Below are 25649 nucleotides of genomic sequence, written 5' to 3' on the forward strand. Positions count from 1 at the left end.
GAGGATCATGGTTCAAAGCCAGACTGCTCCAAAATGTCCATAGGAGTCCACCTCCAAAATAACCAGCAAAAAGCAGGGCTAGAGCCAGGTACCAGTGGCTCACACCTGTAATTTCAGAAGTCTGAGATCTGAGGATCATGGTTTGAAGCCAACCAAGGCAGAAAGTCATGAGACTCTTATCTCCAATAAATTACTCAGAAAAAGCCACAAGTAGCCCTGTTGCTAAAGTATTAGAGTGTTAGCCTCGAGCAAAAGAAGCTCAGGGACAGTGCCTAGGCCCAGAGTTCAAGCCCCAGGACCAGGGGGAAAAAAAAGCATAGCTGGAAATATGGCTCAAATAGTAGAAAGCCAAGCAAACAAGCAAGCTGAAGGAGCACAAAGTCCCAAGTTCAAATGGTATATATCTATACCATGTATATCTGTATCTATAACTCTATCTCTATATGTATATATGTATTTGGATTATCTTGATATAAAGAAAGCATTCTTTTCCAATGGTATAACAGATGATTGATTATACCTGGCCATGAATACAAATCAGCTATGATCCCCGGCAACATATTTTATTAAGCTTTATCAAGTGGCTCTGTTAGTTTCTTCTTTCCTGGAGTTGCCATTTGAAACAGCATCTAAATCCTCCTCAGTGTGCCTAGTATGCAGAACATCTTTCAGTCCTAGATAGCGGATGCTGTCAGCAGAAGACCCTCAAGCAATGGCGCAGACAAAACTACCCCTAAAGCTACCCCTGCATCCTTTCCCAGCCAAAGCATGAAACAATAAACTGTGAACTCAATCAAAACTGTGGACTAAAAAGAACCTCTTGAGAATGTCTCTGAAGCCTTCTTCTTCCTGAAGAAAAAAAAATCATTAAACTTTCTTTTTATTTTAGATTATTGGATTTGCAGGGAGGCACATGAGATAATGAATACATAAATCTTTTCCATTTCTCACCAAGTCTTTGGGGGCGATCTGGGTTTATTAACAATATGGTAACATTATAGAGAGTTGTAGTTAACTTTGCTATAAAACTGAATTTTTCTCTGTAAGAGTGTGGTAGGTCTTAAGTTCCCCCAAGGTTACCTGGCATCTGTTTGGAATGAGGGGAGGAATGGTATGCAAAATTCCCCTTCGTTTCCTACCCACCTGACATTGGAGGATGTAATTATACAGGAACCACAATTCAGTTGTTGCTTAGAAGCAGTTTCTATATATCTTCCTGGATATATAGAATATGTTCTATATGTATAGAATATGATATATCCTAAAAACAAAGTGCTTCTTGTTAAATAAACACTTGTTTGTAAGATTTTGAGGAGGGGAAGTGGCATTACTTGGGTTTAAAATCAAGGCCTTTGACTTACTAGGCAGGTGAACTACCCACTTGAACCACACCCTCAGCACTTCCCTCCCTTGTTTTGCTCTAGCAGGTTAGTAGTTATAGTAGTAGTAGCAATGACAGCAACAGCAACAGCAGCAGCAGCATAGTATTTTGTGCTAGTACTCAGGCTAGTACTCAAAGGTCTTTTGCTCTCAGTTGGCTTTTTCACTCACAGCGGTGCTCTAACTCTTGGACCATGTTTCCAGTTCTGGCTTTTTGCTGGTATGTTGCAGATCCTTCAAACTATGATCCTCAGATCTCAGACTCCTGAGAGTCTAATGTTATAGATATGAACCAGTGGCACCTGGTTGCTTTAGTTGTTTTTAAGTTAGGGTTTTTTTGTTTGTTTGTTGCTAATTCCTACCAAGCCAGCCTGGAAGTCAATCCTCCTATTTATGTCTCCTGTGGACCCGGGATGAGATGGATGTGTAGCACCATGTCCAACTTTTGTGTTGAGACGAAGTCTTGCTATTTTGTTTTTAATCTGAGTTAGCCTTAAACTATGATCCTTTTGATCTCAATTTACAGACATGAGCCTCCTTCCCTATCCCAAATGAGTGTGCTTTCGAAAGACTCAATTAGACCTAAATTAATCAACAAGTACCTTTGTATGAGTCTCATGATAACATTGTTACAGCCAGGTAAAATCAAATAATTAATAAATTATTGATAATTGCCAATATATTATGGTACTATATTAATGTTATATCAATTATTAATTAATGTTATATTAATAATTATACTATATGATAATTATACATGATATAACATATAATTATACATTATATAATTCTAAATATATTATATATGGTTTATATTTATATCTATATATTTTTATAGAATATATAATTATGTTATATTAATACTTTTTAATAGTTATAAAATAATAACACAGTATCAACATCAGTAATTGTTCTTCAGTAGCTAACCTTTATTGACACTAAGTGGCTGATGTTTTGAAGGCAGTAACTTGGCTACAAGCTTATCAAATACAACCTTTACTTGTTGAATGGGTAAGAGCACAGAGGCAGAGATGATATGAATCTGAAGGCATCTGGAATAGCACAGGGAGGATGTGAAGCCAGAATATACTAACTGTAGAGAATTAACTTAAAGCCACAGAGTGTGGCCTTTGGTTAAATAGTGAAAATTGAGGTGCTTAAAGATGGATTCCTGATTGGTAGAACTCCTTCCTGTTTCTGTAAGACTGTGATGCCAAGGATTTGGTGTCACAAATAAGAACTGTCCCATTCTTACATCCTGATTCTTTTGTAGTCCCTGGTTCCCATTTCACTGTCAGGCGCATTTGGTTTCCTAGCTTATCTGCCAACTGCAAGATAGGCCACAAGTCTTTGATTGGCTGCTTTCCTGCTCACCCACATCAATGTGAGCTATTATATCATAAACATCAGCAATGGGGAATGGCAATTTATAATCCATCTGTGCTATGAAGTTTTGTCATTAAAATGCTGTATCTAAGAAACAGTTTACAGCTATACAGCAAATCAAACAGCATTTGTGTAATGGGATCTTTTTGTTTTTAAATTTTTCATTTAGAAAGACATGGCTAAAATGCTTAACGGTGACTAAAACCCAGGGGTAGTCATGTCTATTTTGTTTTATAATTTATAAAAGAAGCTCTTCTGCTTTTCTCTAATGAACATATAATCTGCAAAAATAGCTTGTTTTATTTTGTTTTGATTTTGCCTCTAAAGAGCAATTTAATTGTTTGGTACCAGTTGTTTGGTTTCTGACTTGACATCTGACAAATAAAGCACCATTGTTTCTTCTCAAGTAAAACGTTTAAATAGTCATGTGTTTGCTTAGCAGTGAATGAAAATCATAGAAAGAGGCAAATCAACATCACTATAAAGCATGCAGTTATTAGGGCACACAAAGTTTGCCAGTCCAAACTTGCCTAGTTGAAAGTCAAGGAAACACCACTGAATTAACTAGAATTAACCAGAATTAACTGGAAGTTCTACTAAATTGACTGTGGCTGAGTTTCTGTAGCATCCGCCCTAAGAACTATGATGCTGTGCTCTTTAGCTCTTAAGAGGATGGTAAAGACTGGTCAGGATAGTTTGGAGGACTTCATGCAAGTCTTGGGCTTGCCATCAATTTTGGCAGGTCAACCATATGTGTGCCCAAGTCCTACGGAGGAAGTACCCAGTGTCTGGGACTAAGAGGAATTCCTACATGACTGAGTATGATTAACATGGTGAGTTTTGGTGTTATATTTTCAGGAGGGTTTGGGAAAGTAGTTTATTGTAGTTTGAAAAACATGTTTTAGAAAAGTTTGTCTTTGTTTTTGATTCATGAATTGCCACTTAAGTACCTCATTCAATTTGTCTGAAACCTCCTTTTTTCATCTTTGGGTATGAATAGAAGTTTTCCAATATTAGAATCACGTACAGAATAACTTCCTTTAAGACAATGAGCGTCAAAATACCAAAATTTAAGCCTTCTAAATTTGTTGGTGAGCAATTGAGCTAGGAGAAAGTTAGGTTTTACAGACTTGCATCATTCACTTTACTAGGTGGAGAGCTGTTCCTGACCTAATCTTCCCTAAAACTGAAAGATCTTCATAGTTGAGTACTCTGTAAATCATCTGCCTAGAAGTAACAAATGTTTGGTCACACTCATACTATAGTAAGAAAGAACAAGAAATGGGACACCATTGTTCTATCCACACTTTTATTCTGAGCAGGATACTTGTGTAGTAGTACTATTTTGCAAATATAGACATACGCAAAACTTCAGAAACCTAATGGGTTCATAGGCATTGATCCCATTTCTTGGTGGATGACCTTGTGATTCAGACTTAAGCCAGGAGTTTTGCCAGTATAACACGAGTCATTGCTCACAGTTGGGATGGCTGTGCAGATGTGTGCAGGGATCTGTGTTGAGTCCTTCATGATTTATCAAAACCAGGCCATTGGAAATATTACACCGGGGGTGACATTGTCCAAGAAGAAGTGTACTCATTACCTGACAGATGGGATCATAACCCCTCTGTACAGCTCCTTAATAACAATTTTTTTAAGTGAAGGAAAAAGAAATACTACACTGGATAATACCATTGGTACCTTCAGCCAAATGAACAACATCCAAACTATAATCAGGTGATGGGAGAAATGCCGCAGGTGGTACTGAAGGAATAAATAGTAGGGTGATGATTAATGCAAGCTGTGAAATTCAGAAGAATCCAGAGGACTCAGGGTTTCAATAGGTTTTTGGAAGAATGAATAGAGTGGACAAAGAAGAAGCCAGGGCCATCTGTGCAGCCACAGTGTTTTCTAGGAAGAAAACCAGGAGAGGGTGTGAGGAAAACAAAGCTGTGAAGGAGTTTCGTGCTTCACAAAGAACAGAGGCTTGAGTTCACAAAGACTCAATAAAGAATTTTAATAGAGGACAGATAGATCAGATGAGCATTTTGTTTGTTTCTTTGTTTTTGGAGGTGTTCTGATGATTGTGATTGGTTTTCTCCATCCATGAAAGAACTAAAAGGTAAACAAAGTATGTTTATTTAATAGTGACAGGAAATCTGTAAAGAAAAGAGCATAGCAAAACTCTCCATCCTAAGAGGAGTCCAATATAGTCCTCTCCAGGGCTGTTATTTTTTTCCCTGCCTTTAGAGCTGATTCTGCTCAATGCAGTTTTTCTTTCTTTTTATTTAAATTGTTCTTGTAAAGGTGGTGTGCAGAGGAGCTGCAGTTACATAAGTCAGGAAATGAGTACATTTCTTGTTGAATAGTATTACCTCTTCCCTCCTTTTCTCTGAGTTTTTCCTACCCCCAAGCCCTTCCTCACAAGTTGTGTAGTTAATTTTCAATATAGTGTCTAGGAGTATCACTGCTGCATTTGTTCACCCTTTGTCCCACCATTCCTGTGCTCCCCCTTACTCTCCTCAAAACAGATAAACTTATATACAAGACAAAAGGCACAGAAAACCAAAACATCAACAAGGGAGAAAACAAAAACAAAAAGCAAAGTAACAAAAACCTTCTTGTTCCCATTTCTTGTAGTTCATTTCAATCAACATTGTTTTATATGATCATATGTACTTAGCTATTGAGCCCTTTTGAGCCTCTCCTGAGAACATCCTCCTTCGCGGTGTGAATGTCTAGATTCCTGTATAATTTATCATGTCCAAGTGTATTTTTTTGTCTTTTACCATCCAGTATGTTTACTTAAAGATTTATAGGCACATTCTAGTTACAACAAATGTTGTTTCTTTGGGTCTGGCTTTCTTAGCTTATTATACTTTTTGCCAAGTCTTTCTATTTCCTTACAAAGGGGGCAATGCCATTCTTTCTGATGGAAGCATAGAATCCCATTGTGTATACCACATTTTCTTGATCTATTCATCCATTGAGGGACATCTAAGTTGATTCCATACCTTTCCTTTTGTAAAAAATGGTGTATGAACATGGTTGTGCTGGTAGCTTTAGTATGGCCTTGCTTGTGATCATTTGGGTAAGTGCCTAAGAGTAGGATAGCTAGGTCATAGGGATGCTCTATGTTTAGTCTTTTGAGGAACCTCCATAATGCTTTCTAGAGAGGTTGAACAAATTTACTTTCCCACTAACAGTGTAGTAGCATTTAGGGCAGTTATTATAGTATGGAGCTTCTCCCATTTCCTTTCCCCTGATCCTTGTATTGATTGCTTGATGGTTATTGCTTGATGGTTTCTATTAGTTGAGCAGACAGGCACCAAGAGCCCTATTGGAAGAAGTAGCGTTTGAGCAGGAACTTACAACATTATGGTAAGAAGCAATTGAGCCAGGTGTACAAGGTACTAAAGGGAGAAGAAATGCCATGGCGGGACACATGTTATCTGACACATGTTAACTCTACCACTTTTTATCCCTATCTACTTAACAGTTACCCTTTTTCTCTTTCAGTTGCTTTAGATAATTCACTATGGAAAGGTTGCATAAAGGAGAAGGGATAAGTATGAAGAGATTGCATTCATACAGTGGTGACAGAACCATATTCAGACCAAGAAAGCATTGTGGAGGTATACTTGATGAGATTTGATGCCTAAATAAATGTGAAATCAAGGTTTGAGTTTGCTGAAGAATTTAACTTAGATCATTCAAAGACTTAAAATCCATGAGTTGGCCTACTATCTCAAATCTATTATTATCAATTCAGATAACACCTGACATCTGTATTTTAGTTTTACAGAGCATTTTCTTGTGTTTTGTCTCATTAAACATATAGCTTGACAATTTTTAAGTATAAGTGATTTGACTAGAATTAACCAGCCAGATTTGGCAGGGGAGATACTTGGACCAAGCCTCCATAATCCCTAGTCTTCGGCACTTTTTAAAGCAAAGCATAAATTAGTTAGTTTTGTCCTGCATGCCTGCCTTCTCCCATTTTTTTCCTCTATTTTTCATGGAAGAAAGACTTCTGAATCAAACAAGAAGAGAGCTTTCTTTGAAGGAGCCACAATGAACTCTCTGGGGAGGAAAAGGCAACAATCAAAGAACAAAAGAAAGCAAAGTGACACTCAGTGGCCCAGGCCTTCAACTGTAGTATTTGCACCAGTTAGGGTCCACTCAGTTCCTGATTTGCCTCACATCTTGTTACCCTTGGGCGGTGGGGAGGGACTAGTTGACAAGGGCTATGAATGGTTATCACAGTATTCTCTGGGAAGGATAATCCCTTGGGTGTCCCAAATCTGTTCATGGGATCATCTATAGCTTTCTCATCCACTTTCACCTTCCAAATCTGACTCCAGGCAATTTTAGCCAAGAGACAAGTAGATTTGTTGACCATGTCTGGTAAGATACTCTCTACAGAGACTATGACATTTAAGCTTGTTCAGCTTAAAAGTGGGAAGTGTTGCTCCTCCCTGATTAAGAAAAAAAAAAAAATAGTAAAAGCACAGAATCACAAACTCAATGAGAAAAGGAAACAGCAAATCTTGGTCCCTGGGCAAACCAGTGCTCTACTGAAAGTAGCAGAATCACCTTACAATGGTAGAGGGTCACTGTTGTTCTGGAGACAGGATCTTGCTACATAGCCAGGCTAGCCTCTTGATCTATCTGCCTCCCAACGGATAGGATTATAGGCAGGCACTACCCCAATTCTTTCTGAGCCATTTTGGGGATTTTGAAGAGGCAAGACACCTATCTTAAATGAGACAGACACATGTGGGCAGGAAGAGAGTATTCATCGTTGGGCTTCATTATTGTTTCTAGGATCCAGAAAGAGCAACAGTTTTACTTTGCCTGAAAAGACTGTGATTAGGCCAGGTGTAGGTGGTTCATGCTTGTAATCCTAGCTATTCAAAAGGCTGCAACCTGGAGGATGAAAGTTTAAAACCACAAAGAAATACCATCGAGACTCCATCTGCAGAATGGCTAGTAGAATATTTTGGCTAGAGGCATGGCTTCATTGGTGGGCATCAGCCTAGCAAAACTTTGTGATTAAAAAAAAAAATCTCTTCATTGAATTGTTTCTTCCAAGGCAGACCTGATACCTTACAAAGTCTGCAATAACTGATTCAGTCTTGAGAGCAGCTCACACTGTGGGTAGCTGATTTAGCAATGACACAATGATGGTATAAGAATCTGTGATGTTATAGCTCGGATCCCTCTAAGGACTGGTTACTTATGTGCTTCCCCCCATGGCTGGGTGGAGGGAGGGTATCAGCTTTTCTTCTCATTTAGAAGTATGATGGGCAGATCTAACAACTGATTATAAAATAAATGACATAGATACTGCATTGAAAGGAAAAAATGCTTTGTCTTTCTCGGAATACGTTTTGTATTGTGACAAGGTAAATTCATGCCAACAGACTTCATGTTCAGTTCTCTAAACACTGAAGAGAGTCCCACAGACTTCAGTTGCACACAGGCTGCCATTTTGACAGGTCAAATTAGAACTCACAGTGATATTCCTACATTAAACCTGAAAACTTTAGAAAAAATTTCAATACCCAAGCAAGATTCCAAACCCTCTGTTTTGATTCTTTAGCCAGAATTTATTTCTAATAAACATCTTTACAACTAATTTTAAAATAAAATATTTATGCTAAAATGGCTTCCCTTCTCAGCTAAACTATATAGACTATTTGAGTTTGGGGGGAAATATGGAGATTTCTAGCCTGTGCACATTAAGTTTATAAATGAAAAGATGGGGAGAATGAGTGGGTGGTTACCATAGTGACCACAACATCTGATCTGAGTAGCAACAGATAGGGCACAGAAACCCAGCAGGATGAAATGGATTGCTATAGTGATCAATAGTTGAGAGAGGAAATTAAAATGTCTGAGATCTGCTTATCAGGAGATCAATCAGTATCTGCATAGCAATATGTGCACCTTAACTTCAGAAAATACACAGCCTGGACAAGTCAGAGTCCCTTTGCATAGTTGGGAAATGCTTTTAGGAAGAGTAAACCTTGATTTCTAAAATTTTAGCTATTTATACTGAGATACCAAGAAAACCTTTCAGCAGCAGGGTGTTGGAATTAGTATTCGATTTTCCTAGTTCAAAAGAAACAAAGGGATTCATTTCTCAGATTGAAACCAAGTTTCTTCAGAACAAGTGTAATTAGTGGTTTACCTCCTTGCCTCCTTTCTTTCCAGTAATCTTTCTACCTGAGGCTGGTTTAAGCAGGCATTGCTTGGCCTGCCTGGGAACAACTCTGTTTACTCTCTTCAGCATTTCCAACTAGGATTCCAGAAATTAAAGCAAAACAAAACCAAAGTAAAACAATGGTTTGTTGGGATGGGATTGGAGGGGTTTGAGGTTGAAAACAGACAAACTTCCTTACAGCAATCTCCACAGGCAGCACCTACTTATTTTACAAAGCTAGGACCCTGTTAGCTGAGAAGGGGGGGAGACCAACTGTGAAGTGATTTGTTACTACTTTTATGTATTTGTTTATTTATTTTGTGCTGGTACTGAACTCTGGGCCTGGGGACCATCCCTTAGCCTTCTCTAAGCAAGGCTGGTAGATTACCACTTGAGCCACAGCTCTGCTTCAGGCTTTTTGTTTTTGATGACTAATTGAAGATAAGAGTCTCACAAACTTTCCTCCATGGGCTTGCTTGGACCCTGGATCCTCAGATCTCATTCTCCTGAATTGCTAGGATTTCAGGCACGAGTTAGCAGTGCCTGGCCTTGTTGCTACCATTAAAAGTAGTAATAAGAAAGTAACCCCAAGTCAGACACCAGTGGTTCATGCCTGTAATCCTAGGAGGCTGAGATTTTAGGATCAGGATTCAAAGCCAGCCTGGGCAGTAAAGTCCATGAGACTCTAATCTCCAATTAACCATAAGAAAATCAGAAGTGGAGCTGTGGCTCAAATTGGTAGAGGATTAACCTCGAGCACAAAAACTCAACGAGTGCCCAGACTCTGAATTCAAGCCTCACAAAGAAAATATTTTTTAAAAAAGTAACCCGAGTTCTGCAGATGGCTCTTTTTGTGTTGCAAAGCATCTCAAACTAACTCAGCCACAGGATTGCTAAAGTGGCCCCACCTGCTTCCTCCTGGGAGGCTTTGGCTGTCACTCAGAGGTTCAGGTGTGTGCTGGTGGGAGGGGCTTAGAAGCCCGCCCTCCCCCCTGCAACTACACTAGCAGCTGGGGAGCCTGGCTGAATTTGGGGAGCTGCCGTCTGCTCTGCTATGCTGACAACCTCTGGGAACTGGCTAAGGCGATGTGGTGAGATCCGTGCTGCTTTCCTCACACCCATTTCTCTTGACATACCCTTTGGGGGAATTATGGCCAAGAAAGCAACGAGGGGGACAGATTCCCCATTTCCATTCCTTCCTGAAGCAGCTATGCCTGCCTTTCTCAGCCCTCTCTGCTTGCAGTAATCTTCCAGGGCTGCTATGTGTTTGTGTCTGTTGCTATCTCTGTACTGGAGGAACAAGAGTCGGTGAATATTCCCCTTCTCCACCTAGACCACACTCTGTGAGTGAGTTGAATTCTCCACTGGCCTCCTTTGAGGGGATTGATTGTTGTTATTGTGTGAGAGAAAGAGAGGGAGGGAGGAAGGAGGGAGAAGGGAGAAGAGAGAGAGAAGAGAGAGATAGAGATTGGCTCAGAAATGTGAAGTTCTTGCAGCAGACTTGAATGAGCAAATGAGTTCCAGAAGTGGGTGGACCCACACTGGTTTCAGAGCAAATACTTGCTGTATGCAAGTAGGGTTTCAAACAGAAGCCCAGCCCCCTAGGGGACAGCTTACCTAGCTGAGGCAGGAGTACAGGCTTACTGGTCTGAAAGAACCTGATAGACTTGAATGTTGCAGCTAGCTTTCACCAGACTTAAGCTGTGCAACCTTGGGAAACCACTGAACTTCACGCCTTTGGTTTTGACATCTGTCAAATCACATTAGCTATTTTGTATGTATGTTTTAAGAATCAGAATTCATGAAAAGGTAGATTCCTAAGAGCCTCTAGGCCTCATGGTTGCCTTCTTTGGGGATGTATAGTTAAGTATCTGCAAGTGATAATTGATTAGCAATCACAGCTAGTGGCTAAGAAGGCCATCTCTTGGTGAATCTGTTTCCACATCTGTGAAATGATAATCCATTTCTTAGACTTGTGAGGGTGCAAAAAAGATGGTTCTTCCGTGTAAAAGCCTTCAACACTGTGCCTAACAGACTAATGATCAATAGTAGCAGTTAATATGAGACAGGTGTCTGACTGTAGGGTAGACATTAGGCTGCCTAGACTAAATTACACTCAGCTATTTTAAAAGAAGCTAGACCCACCTGGTTGTTTCCTTGCTTATTTGTTTTGGTGATACTGTGAACTCAGAGCCTTATGATTGCTGGGCCATACCTAAGCCATACCTCTAACCCAGCTTTTTTGTTGTGGTGAACTTTTCTGCCTGGGCCGGCTTTGCAATATGATCTTCTAAATCTCAGCCCACGGACACCCACCAGAGAGTTCTACCTGATTTTGAGTGCATCCACATGCATGTTATATTTTCCACGTCTCCCTGGAGAGAGGCTCTCAAACATTCAAACATGCTTTATGGTAGACAAACCTGTGTGTGTATGTGTGTGTGTGTGTAAAATATGCTTACAATATGCATGTTGGATTTTAAAAGCCAAAACTGATTCTAAAGCCAAAAGTGCGTTTCCCACGCTCTCTGGATTATATTCCTTTACAGACCAGAGACTACTTTGGTTTCCAGGGGCTTCTTTCATTTCTGAGCACAGAGAAATTAGAATTCAGGCACTTTCCACTGATTTTAAGAAAACTATTCACCCAAGGTAGCTGAAAGGTAACACCTCTAAGCACTTCTGATTTCAGTATTATTTTTGAGAAGGAGCCTTAACCTGTATCACCGCATTCTAATAGCAATTAGTATTCATCTGGCGATGCAACTGAGCAGCTGGCAACCAGTTTAGCTCAGAGCCTCCTCACCCTACCCCTGGGGTGAGAAAGTAGACTTGCAGGACTGGAGAAAGTTGGATTGCCCTCAGACATGGGGAGAGGGCTTAGCCCAGCCAATACTTCATTTCTTCTCTCCCTAGCTCCATCCACCCCTCCTTGAAAATGTGTATGCATGTTCCTGGCTAGCCTAGTATCTCCTTTAACATAGAACAATTAATCACATGGATTTTAGAATTACATTGTTAATGTTAGCACACTAAAATAAGGGCAGGGACTCTGCATCTTCTCACTTTAGATGATTGGTCTGGATAATAGTTTGAGGCTTAGAAAATGACACTGCAATAGTCAGCAGGCATGAGCTTTCCAGTATTATTTTGTTGATACTAAATAAAAAGTCTTTGTTGCTTATAAATGTTTAGGGAAATGAAAAAGTAAAATGAACATCTTTTACTAAAAATTTTACTTTTTTTTTTTTTTTTTACTAAAAGTAGTACAATTAATACTGTTTAAAATACTAGGAGCATTGGCAATTAAAGTGTTTTGTTTTTACAAAATAGTTTGATTAGTACCAGCCTTTTTCTATTTGTTGATCTTGTAACTTAGGATCCTTAGTATCATCTTTGTGTCTCGGTGAATTGTCATATCCCTTTCCAAGTTGGGATCAGTGTTTAACCCTTTATCCTGTGCATTTTTGATGTTTGGATTTCTACAAGAGTTTCTTACTGGCAAGGTTTGGGCCAATGTTGAATTCTTTAGGACAGCTAAGATTTTTTTCGTGCCTTCCACTTTCCTTTCTTCATCTATGGCCACAAGTTTGCTTGTTCTACTGAGTTCTTCTGGATGTGGAGCTACTGAGTTCTCACCAGTGGCTATGGCCAACATTTCCTAACCACCTGTTCCTCTCTGGTTCTTAGTCTCATTTGTATTTCACACTTAAAGTTATAACTTTTTTTTTTCTGCTGTGCTTTCATCTTTGTTGCAAAGTTCCTTTTTGGATGACTACTTTCTTGTAAAATGTCATTTTGGTTTACCTCAGCTGACAAAGAGATAAAATGGGCACAGGTTTGCTGTCTATGAATAAGCTAATAAAAGGAACTCGGTAATCAATCACTTGCAGTCCTGGGAAGAACTGACAAAGTGAGTTAGGAAGGGTTTATGATTCACAGGCGTTGTTAAGTAGTAATTGGTGAACAAAAGTTTGATCTACTGTGAGTAAAACTTGTAGCTGAAATTTGAATTGTGTTGTGAGAACTGTTAAGTAGTAATTGGTGAACGAAAGTTTGATCTACTGTGAGTAAAACTTGTAGCTGAAATTTGAATTGTGCTGTGAGAACTGGTATTCATTAAGCCATGTAATGGAAAGTCATGCAGATTAGAACCATGCAAATAAAAAATGCTTGTAAGTTGTTCAATGATAAATATCTAGTGAATGAATCAAGGAACTTCTACATTCATACTGAGTTCAGTTTTGCAGTCTTCTTTGCCCTCTCCTATCTTTCTTTACTTCCTGCACCTCTATTTCTAAAGTGTCTAAAATAGCTGTTAAAGCACATCTTTTGAAATCTACCTTTGCACAAGGCAGTGAACTCTAAGACTGTTTTATGTGCAACTACGTTCTGCCTTATCAGAGTTGTTGCTCCCTTCCTCAGTGCTCAGGTCTCCACTTCTAAAAATGAATTTAGCTGGTGCCAGTAACTCACACCTAAAATCCTAGTTACTCAGGAGGCAGAGACCTGGAGAATTGAAGTTGAAAGCTAGCCTGAGCAGAAATGTCTGTGAGACTCCCATCTCCATGTAAGCAGCAAAATACTGGATTAGAGCTGTAGCTCAAGTGGTAGAGCATCAGACTTGAGCGAGAAATCCAAATAGGAGCACAAAATTTGAGATTAAGCCTCTGTACCAACACAAAAACGGTGATGTACAGATTTATGCAGAAGCACTGTGGAGCTTTCTTAGGCTTCCAGGGGAGTTTGTTGTCCCTTTCCTTCCCCTGTATAAGGAAGAGGCAGCTTGATTACTGGAATACCCTGAATCAGTGGGGAAAGAGGTCTTGAATTAGACAAACTGACTCAGTCTTCTTCTTTTTTTTTTTCTTTCCACTGTCCTAAAATCTAGCTTAAAAGAAAAAAAATTAATCCTCAATTTACCCTTTGATCTTGCAGAACTGGGCTACAAATCCTGGAGACATACACAGCTAGCATGTGGTGGTTAGTGGACATGGGTTCAAACTGGAATCTGCTACTTCCTGCTTCTGTGAGCTTCCCAAATTATTTAACTGAGCATTGACTGGACCTCAAAGGCTCTCAGAACATCATTTCTATACCTGAAGATTATAGTAATTATCCTCTATGGTTTTTGAGTGTCTTGAAGATAAAGAATACAGTGCATTAAAGCAATATCTTTGTAGACTAAAAGCTTGGGAAACAAAGATTTGACTTACTCATACATAATTCAGGTAGATATGGCCCTTTTTTTTAAAGCAAAATTGTATTTATTTAGAAGCATTGAATGTCAAAGCAGCTACATTTTTTTTGCAATTAGAGTGGTATTCACATAACAGAACAATTATTTTGTACAAGCTGTATCTGAAGCTTAAAAAAAAACCCTAGCAAACCATACATAACTTGTGCTGTGAACCAAGAATTTGCTTTGACTTTCCATGTTAGTTTACAGCCCCATACTTTACATGGCAAGATGAAAGGACCACCAGGACAGAGCCATCTATAGACTGTGTTAACTATGTACTGTGTTAACTCAGTACTGGTAACTATGTTAACAATGCAAGAAAAGACCATGTACATTTTAAAAGCAAAGCTTACCCAGCCTTACTTTTCAATATTTCCTTTAAAAGGAGTGAATTGTGTATTAGGGCTTTCAATACATGATAGACAAGGAAAAAAAACCCACAATAGAATCAACTTATTCATTGCTATCAACTTCTCTTCCTCCTCTTCCTTCTCTTCCTTTTCTCCATCTTTTCAGCCTGGAAACTCCCTTTGCAGCTGGTTTTACTTTAGCTTTGTAGACAGCAATATCCTTTTTGCGTTGGTCCTTAAGCTGAGCATCCTTCTCTTCATAAGGCTGCCTGTCATCTGCAGTAAGGTTGTTCTATATCTCTCTCTGGCCAATGGGCAGGCAGGATGCTCTTCCTTGATTTGGTGGTGATACTCAGAACAGAACAAAGGGCTGATGCACTCTTGGGTCCATGCGGTCCTTGAACTTTTTAGCCTTGGAAAGGAAATATATATATATATATATATATATATATTCTAAGGTGAAATATATATATATATATATATATATATATATATCCAACTTCTTTAGATTGTCCTTTCACTTTAATAGGTAGTCTTCCTTACCTGTGAGAATTTCTTAGACTGAGAAGTTGTTTTAAGTACCCAGCGCTGCTTGTGCTCTTCCTACATAAAGAATATGTATGATGTTTTGCTTTTCAGCTTCTTAGGGTCTCCTTGGCTCACATTTAATTGTTCTTCCTCTTTAAGGCAGAGTTGTCCAGGCCTGTCTCTGGAGAGTTCAGTGAGCTGTACTGTTATCAAAGTGTCATTTTTCATTAAGATTGTCCTGACCATAGTCTATAGAGTTCTGATTTGCAGAGTCGGAGTGTAACAGACACCTAGCCAGTTAGTGGAGAAAAAGGCTGAGAGGGTCTTATGGACTCTCATTGGATAAATCTATGTTGTTTTCTGTCTGTAGAGTCAGCCTCTGATGCCAACTCTTTAGAAACACCTATGTGGGGGAGGCGAGAAGCACTTTCATAGCTTTCAGGATCCTGGCCCTCAGGACACATGGTGGCCAGGCCCTTCTTGTTTCTGTGCTAATGGAGAGGCTGACCTGTAATGATTGGCTGTTTCAGGGCTTTTCCTCTAGGCTGCACCTGTCACAGTATGTCCCCAGCTGTGTGTTCACTTAGAGGCTAAAAGTCATTCTGCTACTTTCGATTGTTGTGACAGAATAATTAAGAAAATGAAGTTTATAAAGAAGAAATGATTTGAGCCACAGGATCAACACAAGGCCATGTACCACTACCATCACCACCCCCAGAAAAAGAAAGAAAAGAGGGAAGGAAAGGAGGAGGGGAATGGAAGAAACAAATCGTTTAACTAGGGATACAAGTGGACCCATTGCAACAATGAGATGTACAAGTTGTTATGTCGAAAAACGAACTTTACAACCTTGGTGTGGGGGGGAGGTGGAGGATGGAAAGGGATGGGAAGGAGAAACAAAGAGGAGGGGCTACAATGTTTGATATCTCACAATTAAAAAAAAAGAAGAGAAATGAAGAAAAAAAAGAAGGAAATACTTGGAAATACTTATGTGGGCTTTTGCTTCAGAGGTTTTAGTCCATGTTCCTTGGCTCCTTTGTTTCTTGTAGCAAAGCAGAGTGCCATGGTGGAGCTTTGCTGCTTGCCACAAAACAGTCAGAAGGCACAAATCAAAGATCTAAGGATGAAGAGATGCCATAAATAAATACCATTCAAAAGCATGGCCCTAGTGGCTCATTCCCCCAACCAGACCCAACTTCCTAATACCCCAGTAAGTATGAGTTCATCAATAGGTTAACCCACTGATGATGTTTATGGCCTCATGATTCAGTCACCTTCCAACAGTGCCACCATCTAAGGACTAAACTTTCAACACATGGAGGGGAGGGGGGCAGGGGATTCTTTTAGTTATAAATGAAAACAATCGTGATTAATCCTGACTGTCATGTGGGCTCTCAGTGGAGTTGGAGGGGTGGGGGGAATTGAAATGGTGCAATCTTCCTAGGAATTCTAATTCAGTAGTTCTGGAGTAGATCAAAGACACTTGCCTTGTAAGTTGCCCAGATGAGGTTTGGGTGTGGCTAAGAACTACTCTTCTAACGTCCCGTTGTTGCCAGAACCTAAGACCAAAGTGGGTTCTGGATAATAGTGTGACCCTTACTCTCCCAGAGACTGGTTTAGCTTAGATGTTGCAGGAGCTCCTTCAGTGTGTTAGAACCCGATGGTTAGAATGGTATAGCATTTTCTTGAGTAGCTGGGATTGTAGATTCACGCCTATATTTTCAGCTCCTCTAGAAGCTGAGATATGAGAAGAATGATTTGAAGCCAGTGTAGGCAGACAAAACCAGAAGACTCTTATCTCCAACTAACCAACAAAAAACTAGAAGTAGAGGTGTAACTGGAGTAGTAGAGTGCCACTTTTGAATGAAAAGGCTAATCAAGAACTTGAGGCACTAAATTCAAGTCCCAGCACAAGGACCAAACAAAGACAGACAAAAAGAACCTTATTGATCCTCTTTCCTTTTATTCCAGCCCTACATTTCCTCAGCATTTTCTTACTTATATTGACTCAAAGAACTGTCTAATTGGGCTCCTGGCTCCCTACTCCTTTACTACCTCTCAGTCCACTCTCTGTCACAGTTCCCTTGCTAAAATAAAACTTGCCTTGCTACAATCCCCATCTCTGAGCCGCCAAGAACCATTTCTTGTTTCCTGAGGCTGCTCTCTTTAACATTTTCGTGTATTTTATTTCCCTGCTAGCACATCTTTGCTACTTGTGCTACGTGTTCTGAGTATGTTTGACAAATCGCTAATGATCTTCGAAGTGCACTTCTAAGACCTGACTTCAACCTTGTGTATCCCCAGAGTGAGTTGCCCTTCATGTTGCACCCTAAAGCATTATCAGATGATTTGTTGTGTTGCAAAATTAACTGCTTGTGATCTGTCTGTTCTTCCAACGGTATGTACTGCATGTGTCTCTAGACCTTCTTGAAGCAGATGGGTCACTGGAGTGAGGAGTGGGTTAGTAGATTTGAGGGAAAACCTGCCTTCACTCCCAAAGCATTCTATTACCAACAATAATCAGAACATCACACCTGACTCCTACAGGATTCTAAATGGCAGCTAATAAGGTGGCCTAACTTTTTGATCAGCAGATCATACCTGCTACCCTCTGCCACATCACTGGCTTCACTCTGTGGGCAGAATTGATATTATCATCCATTAGCAAGGTATTTCTGCAAAGAAAAGCAGCCAAACAATGCCGTGAGGTGTTTTTTTTTTCTCCCTGTGTTTGATGGGCAGACACTATAATCAGCTGTTGTGATAGCTATAATCAATTAGCTTGTAGGATGTTTTTCTCCATCTGCATTAATTGAATAGTTGCTTTTGTTTTTATTTTTGTCCCCCCCCCCCATTTTCCTACTCCCTAACTGTCAAACTATGTAATGAAGCCCGCTGTTGCTTTTTGTCTAGCCTCATCTTTTAGGATGTGATGCTTATCCATTCATCTCCAAGCAGATTTGTTTATACACTAATTTCTAGGAGTTCTGTTTATTTCAAAATGACATTTACTACTGCAGAAGTGAAAAACAAAAGTTTAAATCATCCAGACTGGAATTATTTAACTATGAAATGGCAGAGAATTGCTTTTTCACAGTGTGCACTGGTGTTGATGTTGTTAGGGGCAAACATGTCCTTTGTAGCTTCAAGGGAAAAAAATCTAGAATTTTTTAAGGTTGAGAGCTGCACTGTACTTCGTTGAAAAAAATAGGAGCTTCATTTCGCTGAAGTTGTATGAGTGTGAGTGTAAGATTTAGTGAAATCAAGAGAAGAGAGATGTTGAGTAATGGAAAATATTTAAGCTTCTTTTGAAGCTGAGATTTCTCTTGAATAAATCACAATAGAGGGATTTTTTTATAGGAAGCCTACAGACAGGGTTGGCAGAGGATTTTAGTTTGGCAAGCATTTCAGTAACACTTGCATAAACCTACACAATTTTAAGTCCTAAGCTAGAGCCAGAGGAAAGCAAGACCTAGAACCTATCTTCTACTAGACTATAAGGAACTTATGCCAAAATAGGCTTATAAGGGGCCAAGCACAGGACAGAGTAAAAGATGTGAGACAAGTTTTGTAATGGGAAAAATGAAAGACATGGGATAAGGTAAAGAAAATATCCCTTTCCCCAAACTTCCTGCTCAAAAGAAGTCATCTCTTGACCTATGAATGTTGAGATTTTTCTATCTTCAAAATAGGCATAGTTCATAAAAATGAATGAATTCTTTTGTGGGGGGATACATTTTCAAGAAAATTAGGTTACAATACTTTTTGCATGCTAAATCATGCAAGAACTACTATATAGTTCTTGTATTAAAATGAAGCATAGCCATCTCGTGTATCCATGGGGGATGAAGTATAAGACATCTCACAGATACAGATATCAATGGATGCTCAAATCCCTATGCAAAACAGTGGTGTTTTCATATAACAAATGTAAGTCCTCCTGTGTCCCTTAGGTTTTAATTTTACTAATATGTATGAACCAGACATACTAGTATGTTTCAACACATGCAAACAGTATGCATTGATCAAATTCACCTTCTTAATATCCACCCTTTCCCTTACCCCTCCCAACCTTTAGTCATCATCGGTCTACATTCAGGTCCATATTTTTTAAGCTTCCACATGTGAGAGAGGCCATGTGGCATTTGTCTTCCTGTATCTGACAGACTGTCCCGGCAGAATGACATGATGTCCTCCAGTTCATCAATTTTGCTGCAAATGACAGGAGTCATTCTGTTTTATGGTTGAATAATATTTCTGTAAGTGTGTGTTCACCAGGCCTTCTAAATCCAATCATTATTAAAGAGCATCTGGTCTGATTCCATACCTTAACTATTGTTAATGTGTCACAATAAACATGGGCATGCAGGGATCTCTATGGTACACTGTAATCCTTTTCAATTTATAGCCAAATGTGGTGTATATGAGAGGTTTTCTGTGAGTGTGTGTGTGTGTGTGTGTGTGTGTGTGTGTGTGTGTGTGTGTGCGTGTGTGCCCGCCCACCCACACATACAGTACTGAGTCTTTTTTTTTTTTTTGGTTGGTCGTGGGGCTTGGACTCTAGGCCTGGGCACTGTCCCTCAGCTCTTCAGCTCAAGGCTAGCACTCTACCACTTGAGCCACAGTGCCACTTCCAGCTTTTTCTACTTATGTGGTGCTGAGGAATTGAACCCAGGGCCTCATGAACACAAGGCAAGCACTCTTACCACTGAGCCACCTTCCCAGCCCACAGTACTGAGTCTTGAACTCAGAGCCTAAGGGTAGCGCTCTACCACTTGAGCCACAGCTCCACTTCCAGCTTCTTGGTACTTAATTGGAAATAAGAATCTCCTGGACTTTCCTGCCTGGGCTGGCTTCAGACCCTTAGATCTCAGCCTCCTGAGTAACTAGGTTTAGGGGTAGGAGCCACCAGCACCCAGTGTGTATTTTACAGTTTAAAGTACCTCCATACTGTTTTCTGTGCACTTCTACATAATCTCCATTGCTTAACAATACTTACTGCAATAGAAATGCTTTATAAATAGTTGCTATACTATATACTGTATTGTTTAGGGAGTAATGACAAGGAAAAAAATCTATACACCTTTAATTCAATTTTAATATTCCTAATATTTTCAGTCCAAGTTTTGTTGCCTCCATAGAGACAACCCAGGATATACAGATAACTGTGTATCTACGACAATGCCTATTGAGATATAGATTAACAATTATCATTATTTCCTTATAAAACTTAATGAAAGACCCTGACTTGATTGTACAGATAAAATACTGAATAACTGATAGTCTCCTGGGTGAGTTGGGGCACGTGGGCCTGGAAGAAGGAAACATACCAGTGACCCCAAGCTTGCTGCCAGGGCTGCTGGCTGCTTGCAGTCAATTTTAAGGACTCTTCATCTTTGTCTCTGTGCTTGAAGATTTGACCATGGATTTATTACTATGTACTTGTATTTAGTTGATACAATTTGTGGAGGTGAAGGGAAAAACAAATTGTTTAAATAGGGATACAGGTGGACCCATTGCAATAATGAAATGTACAAGACATTATATCGAAAAACGAACTTTACAACTTTGGTGCGAGAGTGGAGGGCAGATGGGAAAACAAAGGAGGAGGCAACAATGCTTGATAAGAAATGTACTCTTTACCTTGCTCATGTAATTGTAACCGCTCTGTACGGTATTTTCACAATTAAAAAAAAACATAAAACAAGAACTGAAAACGAAAAGCAAACAAAGAAAAACAAAGTCGTACTCTTCAGCTTCTGGAGATGGAACTCCCGTGGAGGAGTAAAATGTACCCAGCAGAAGTACCTGGCACTACACACTTGGTAGCATGACTTCTGGCTTCACAGAGACTAGAATCTGGTTAGTCATCATTTAGCAGCCTTCTGGGTGCTAAAGGGAAAAGACCCTTAACTCAGCTGGATGAGATGAACAGAGAAGGCACCTTGGAAAAGGAATGTGAAAGCTGAGCTGTGAAGCACTGAGAAGTTAGCTCTGAGGGAGGAAGAAAAGAGCGATGGGCAGAAAAAGGAGAACTGGCAATGGCGATAGTTGCACTACTTGGACCTTAGATGAATATTTCATGGGGCCTGTAATGTTCAAGAGGGCCCAGATCACAGAAGGATTTTACACCTAGTTGGGTTTTGATTTTTGACTCTGCAGGCAGTAAAGCCAGTTCAGTGATGTTTAAGCAAGCAAGAAAGATTGTTTTTAATTTTGCCATGGATGGAATGGGTAGGAGGGAGGACACCTATCAAAAAAGAAATGGCATTATCAGCCTAAGTAGAGAGGCCAGAAGCAAACCTCAGCTGGCCATGCTCTGTCATCTTCAGAGTACAATATTGTAAGATTTTACTTATGATCCTTCCCAAGCCCTTTGGATACTACCAGGAAAGGACTTACATTTTTAGGTTCTGTTTCATTACATTTCGTTTCATTTTCATGCATTCATTCTGTTAGAAATTGCTCGGGATGTTAGGGTGTCACATAAGGACACCGACTCGAAAGGAGCTCAGCAAGGTTTACTTCTGCAGAAAGGTGTGCTATCTGACAAGCAATGTGGAGCCAGCAGGCTGCTCCTTTTTTTTTCCCCTAACCCAGCAGGCCCCGCCCCTCTGCTCACATTGGCTGAGCTCATGTTCACAGTCTGCAAAAGGATGTGGCTTAGTTAACTGGATGCAACTAAAATTCTTAATAAAGTGCTCCGGAAAATGATGTGTGTAACTACCATGTCATTAGCAAGAGTCAATCCACCCTGCCAAACCAGGAACTCTTCAGAAAAACAATTCTCTCAAAATCAACAGAAAGGAAGCCAACTACTTTGTAGAAAAGACACTTTTTCTCACAATTCAATGAGTGCTTTTGGGGATTTGTTGGTACTGTTCTTTGTTTTGTTTTGCTTTGTATGTATCCCAGTGCTACCTCAGCCTCTCAAGTGCTGCGATTTCAGTCATGCCCCACCACATCTAGCTTAGGTTGCTAAAATAATACTCAATGGTACAACAGCACATGAGATAAACTTAATTTACTCATAGTATATCCTATGTACATTTCTTACTTAGTAGGACATATATGTAGGAGATCATATTGATTCACTCTATGAAATGATTGTTTTCTGCTGGACCAAAGGAATTGTTTGCCAAAGCTTGATCCTCAAACTGGGAGAGTTTCAGAGTTAGAATTGTAGTTTGTAGCAGTGAGTTCACATATCATTTTCTTTCTTTCTTTTTTTTTTTTTTTTACCCCTTTCGTGCATTTTTTATTGTTACTGTAAAGGTGATGTACAGAGAGGCTACAGCTCACATGTCAGATAAATAGTGCATTTCTTTTTGGAACAATGTCACCCTTTCCTTTGCTGCCAGTTTTTCCCTCCGGTCCCTATCCACAAGTTGTCAAGTTTATTTTCAACATATTGTCTAGAGAATACCACTGATGCATTTGTTTACCCTTTGTCCCTCCGTTTCTGTGTCAAAGGACTCTCATGATAGCTATCATTGGTTGAACTTACTATATCCAGCCATTTTACAATTACTACTTCATTTTCTCTTTTACTTTCTCTTCTTATGTTCTGGCCCTGGGGCTTGAACTCAAGGCTTGAGTGCTGTCCCTGAGCTTCTTTTTCCTCAAGGTTAACACTCTACCATTTGAGCCACAGTACCCTTCAATCCTTTTTCTTAGTTTATTGGAAATAAGAGTCTCATGAACTTGCCTGGGCTGGCTTTGAACTGCTATCCTTGGAGCTCAGCCTCCTAAGTAGCTAGGATTACAGGTGTGAGCCACCAGATCATTTTTTCAAATGAAAAAAACAGATACTAATATTAGAGAAGTCAATTACCTCATACAGTATTTGGTTGACCCATTTCAGTATCTCTTGAAAGATGGATATAGAAATCATTTATCTTTCCTATCATCGTATTTACTTAGTAAAAATTACTTAATCTCTGGTAAGATCAGTTCACTTATCTCTGAAATGGATAGTCATCTACCACATAGGGGTAGGTGACTATTCAAGTAGATTATGAATATGAAAAGTGAGATGCATCAATTGTCTTCTCACTGTGCCTTTTTTCATACGCTATTTTTTCTCTCCATTTTCTTTGCATCTGTCTTACTCTTTCTCCTTCACTTAAATTGTGCTTTCACTATTTCTCCTTTTCTCTTTTGTGAAATGAATTCTTACTAAATATCCTAGTCTGGCCTCAGATTTGATCCTACTGGGGTAGGTATGTACCTCTACCCTCGGCTCATCTTCTCCTTATTTTTAATCTTCCTGTGGGTTTTTTTTATTGTGAAACTGACATTTTTAGTACTTGCATAGTTACTTTTATATTTCTTGTTTAAACTTGTATTTTTAATGTTTGCATAGTTACATTTGTGTTTCCTGTCCTTAAGCAACCATTTTCTGTTCTGTTAAGAAAGTGCTTAGCATTCGGGTTGCTTTGTATAAGTGAGCTTTCATAGGCAAACATCTACCAGATGCACACAACATGACCTCCAAGTATGTTTTCAAGTCCACTCTGGAAACTTCCTCTATACACTTGGTAATCTAAAGAGGAATCATCCATCCAGTGCCATATTCAAAAGATGTTTGTGTTGTGTTCCAAGCTAAGACTCACTTCATCCTGCCACCTTCTCTCTCAGTTGTTCTGCAAGTAGTACTATATGTCCTGGTCAGAAAACAGGCATAAGGTTACAAATAGTACTAGTGCCACATTGTAGAAGAGAGTTTTCAAAAATGTATCTTGGAATTTATTCATCTCTCATTTTAAAATTTCCTATTCCCTATTTAAAACTGCAGTAAAAGTTTAATGAACAGAACTAGAATACTTACTTCTGACCATGCATTCCTTATGGCATTCATTCTTTGAGTTTTTAAATAATCCCCTGGTCCAGTGCTCAAGGCCTCCCTGGTCTGATTTCCATCATTTTGCTCTTTCTTCCTGCTACTTATCATGTGAGGAGGAGAACCCTACATTCACTGGATTTTTCCAGGCTTCTCTTGAAAACAATTTGTTCTCATGCCTATCTCCAAGTAGTTTTCTCCTGTATTCCAAAAATCTATCCTTGGAAACCATACCCATTCTTCAAGTTGCAATGCAGTATCTATACTGGCTGACTGGTGAGAATTAAAGTTGTTTTCTACTGAGGTAGTGTGACTTAGGGAAAAAATTGAATCCAGACCTGAAATACCAGGGTTCAACCTCTTCCCTAGGAATGAGATCTTTGACCACTCTTTAGAGGATGACTTTGTCAGTAAAAGATAAAGGATTGACATAGAGGGTATGGGAAACCATCCTGAAAGTTGTACAATTACCTGCCTAACATACGGCACTAGCTTTCCCCTTATATGTTCAATTCAGTTTTCAGTTAAACATTTGACAATATATTTATAAAAGTGGAATGTGTATCTTCTCAGCATACATGGGTCACCTGGAGTTCCTGTCAAATGCTGTTTCTGAAAAGGGCTTTGCTTCTGTGCTTTGTTTTTATTTTGTGTTTTGTTTTTGAACTCAGGGTCTTGCCCTCTTGCTTAGATTTTTCACTCAAAACTAGCACCCTATCATTTGAGTCACACCTCCACTTGGAGATACTCTCTTGGACTTGTACCCCGATTGGCTTTGAAATGTGATCCTCAGATCTCGGCCTTCTGAGTAGCTAACATGACAGGCATGAAGTACCCACCCAGCTTCTATATTTTTAAGAAGCTTTCCCAGCAGCTGCTGCTATTTTGCCCATGAAGCACCCATTGGTTTCCAAGGCTCCCGATAAACCTTTTCACAAAGGAGAGCAGTGAAACACCCAGGCTCTTATTTTCTCTCTCAGACTAAATTCTAGACATGGTACTCACATAGCCATTTCAACTCAGTATCCAATTATGTTTTGCAGCCTGTAACTTTTCTCACAATTGAAAACCTGGCTAGGGTTGGAAAGGTGGCTCAGTGGTAGAATGCTTGCCTTGCATGCATGAGGTCCTGGGTTTGATTCCTCAGCACTACATAAGGAGAAAAAGCCAGAAGTGGCACTGTGGTTCAAGTGGTAGAGTGCTAGCCTTGAGCTGAAGAGCTGAGGGACAGTGCCCAGGCCCAGAGTTCAGGCCCTATCACTGACAAAAAGAAAAGAAAAGAAAACCTGACCAGCTGGGTACTTACCTTGGTCGCACATAGATTTTAGTCAGCCCAGGGTGTCCAGTGCAATTACTTCAGAATAAATATAAAATTTACCAGGAAATTCATGGAACTCCCACAGGGTAAACTTGATTTGCATCGGGGTGCCTGCTGCATGATCACAGTCAAATGACTCTCTTGATATCAAGTCACAGGCATCATCTCATTACCTGGGAAGACTTCCTTTTTTCTTTTATTTTTGTGTGTGTGTAAATGATGCTGCAGAGTTATCCACTGGAGGAGAAACTCTGGAGACTGGTGATTGGTCCAAACTTGAGAAATGCAGTGCCACTACTAACCAGATAGAGTAGTCATAGCATGCATAGATGCTGTCCCACGTATTCCATCCTTAAGCTTTAACCCAACAGTTTATCCTGGATAAACCCAGTTTA

The 25649-nt window shown here is 39.6% G+C and overlaps 1 protein-coding gene across 12 annotated transcripts in view; it reads left to right on the top strand.

Moving 5' to 3' along the window:
- The window catches only part of Dlg2 (discs large MAGUK scaffold protein 2), a 2085086-nt gene that overhangs the window by 1812871 nt on the left and 246566 nt on the right, over nt 1–25649 (top strand). The window contains exon 1 of one of the 12 annotated variants that reach the window (XM_042686544.1): nt 10018–10065. The exons of the other annotated variants lie outside the window; for them this stretch is intronic. Within the exon in view, the coding sequence (XP_042542478.1) occupies nt 10029–10065 (37 nt within the window). The 5' untranslated portion in view covers nt 10018–10028. Of the gene's footprint in view, nt 1–10017; nt 10066–25649 lie in introns of those variants that run through there. 12 annotated transcript variants of the gene reach the window in all.

The sequence above is a fragment of the Dipodomys spectabilis genome, unplaced genomic scaffold (genome assembly GCF_019054845.1).
Source record: "Dipodomys spectabilis isolate Male_0828 unplaced genomic scaffold, ASM1905484v1 ptg000003l, whole genome shotgun sequence".
Classification (NCBI taxonomy): domain Eukaryota; kingdom Metazoa; phylum Chordata; class Mammalia; order Rodentia; family Heteromyidae; genus Dipodomys; species Dipodomys spectabilis.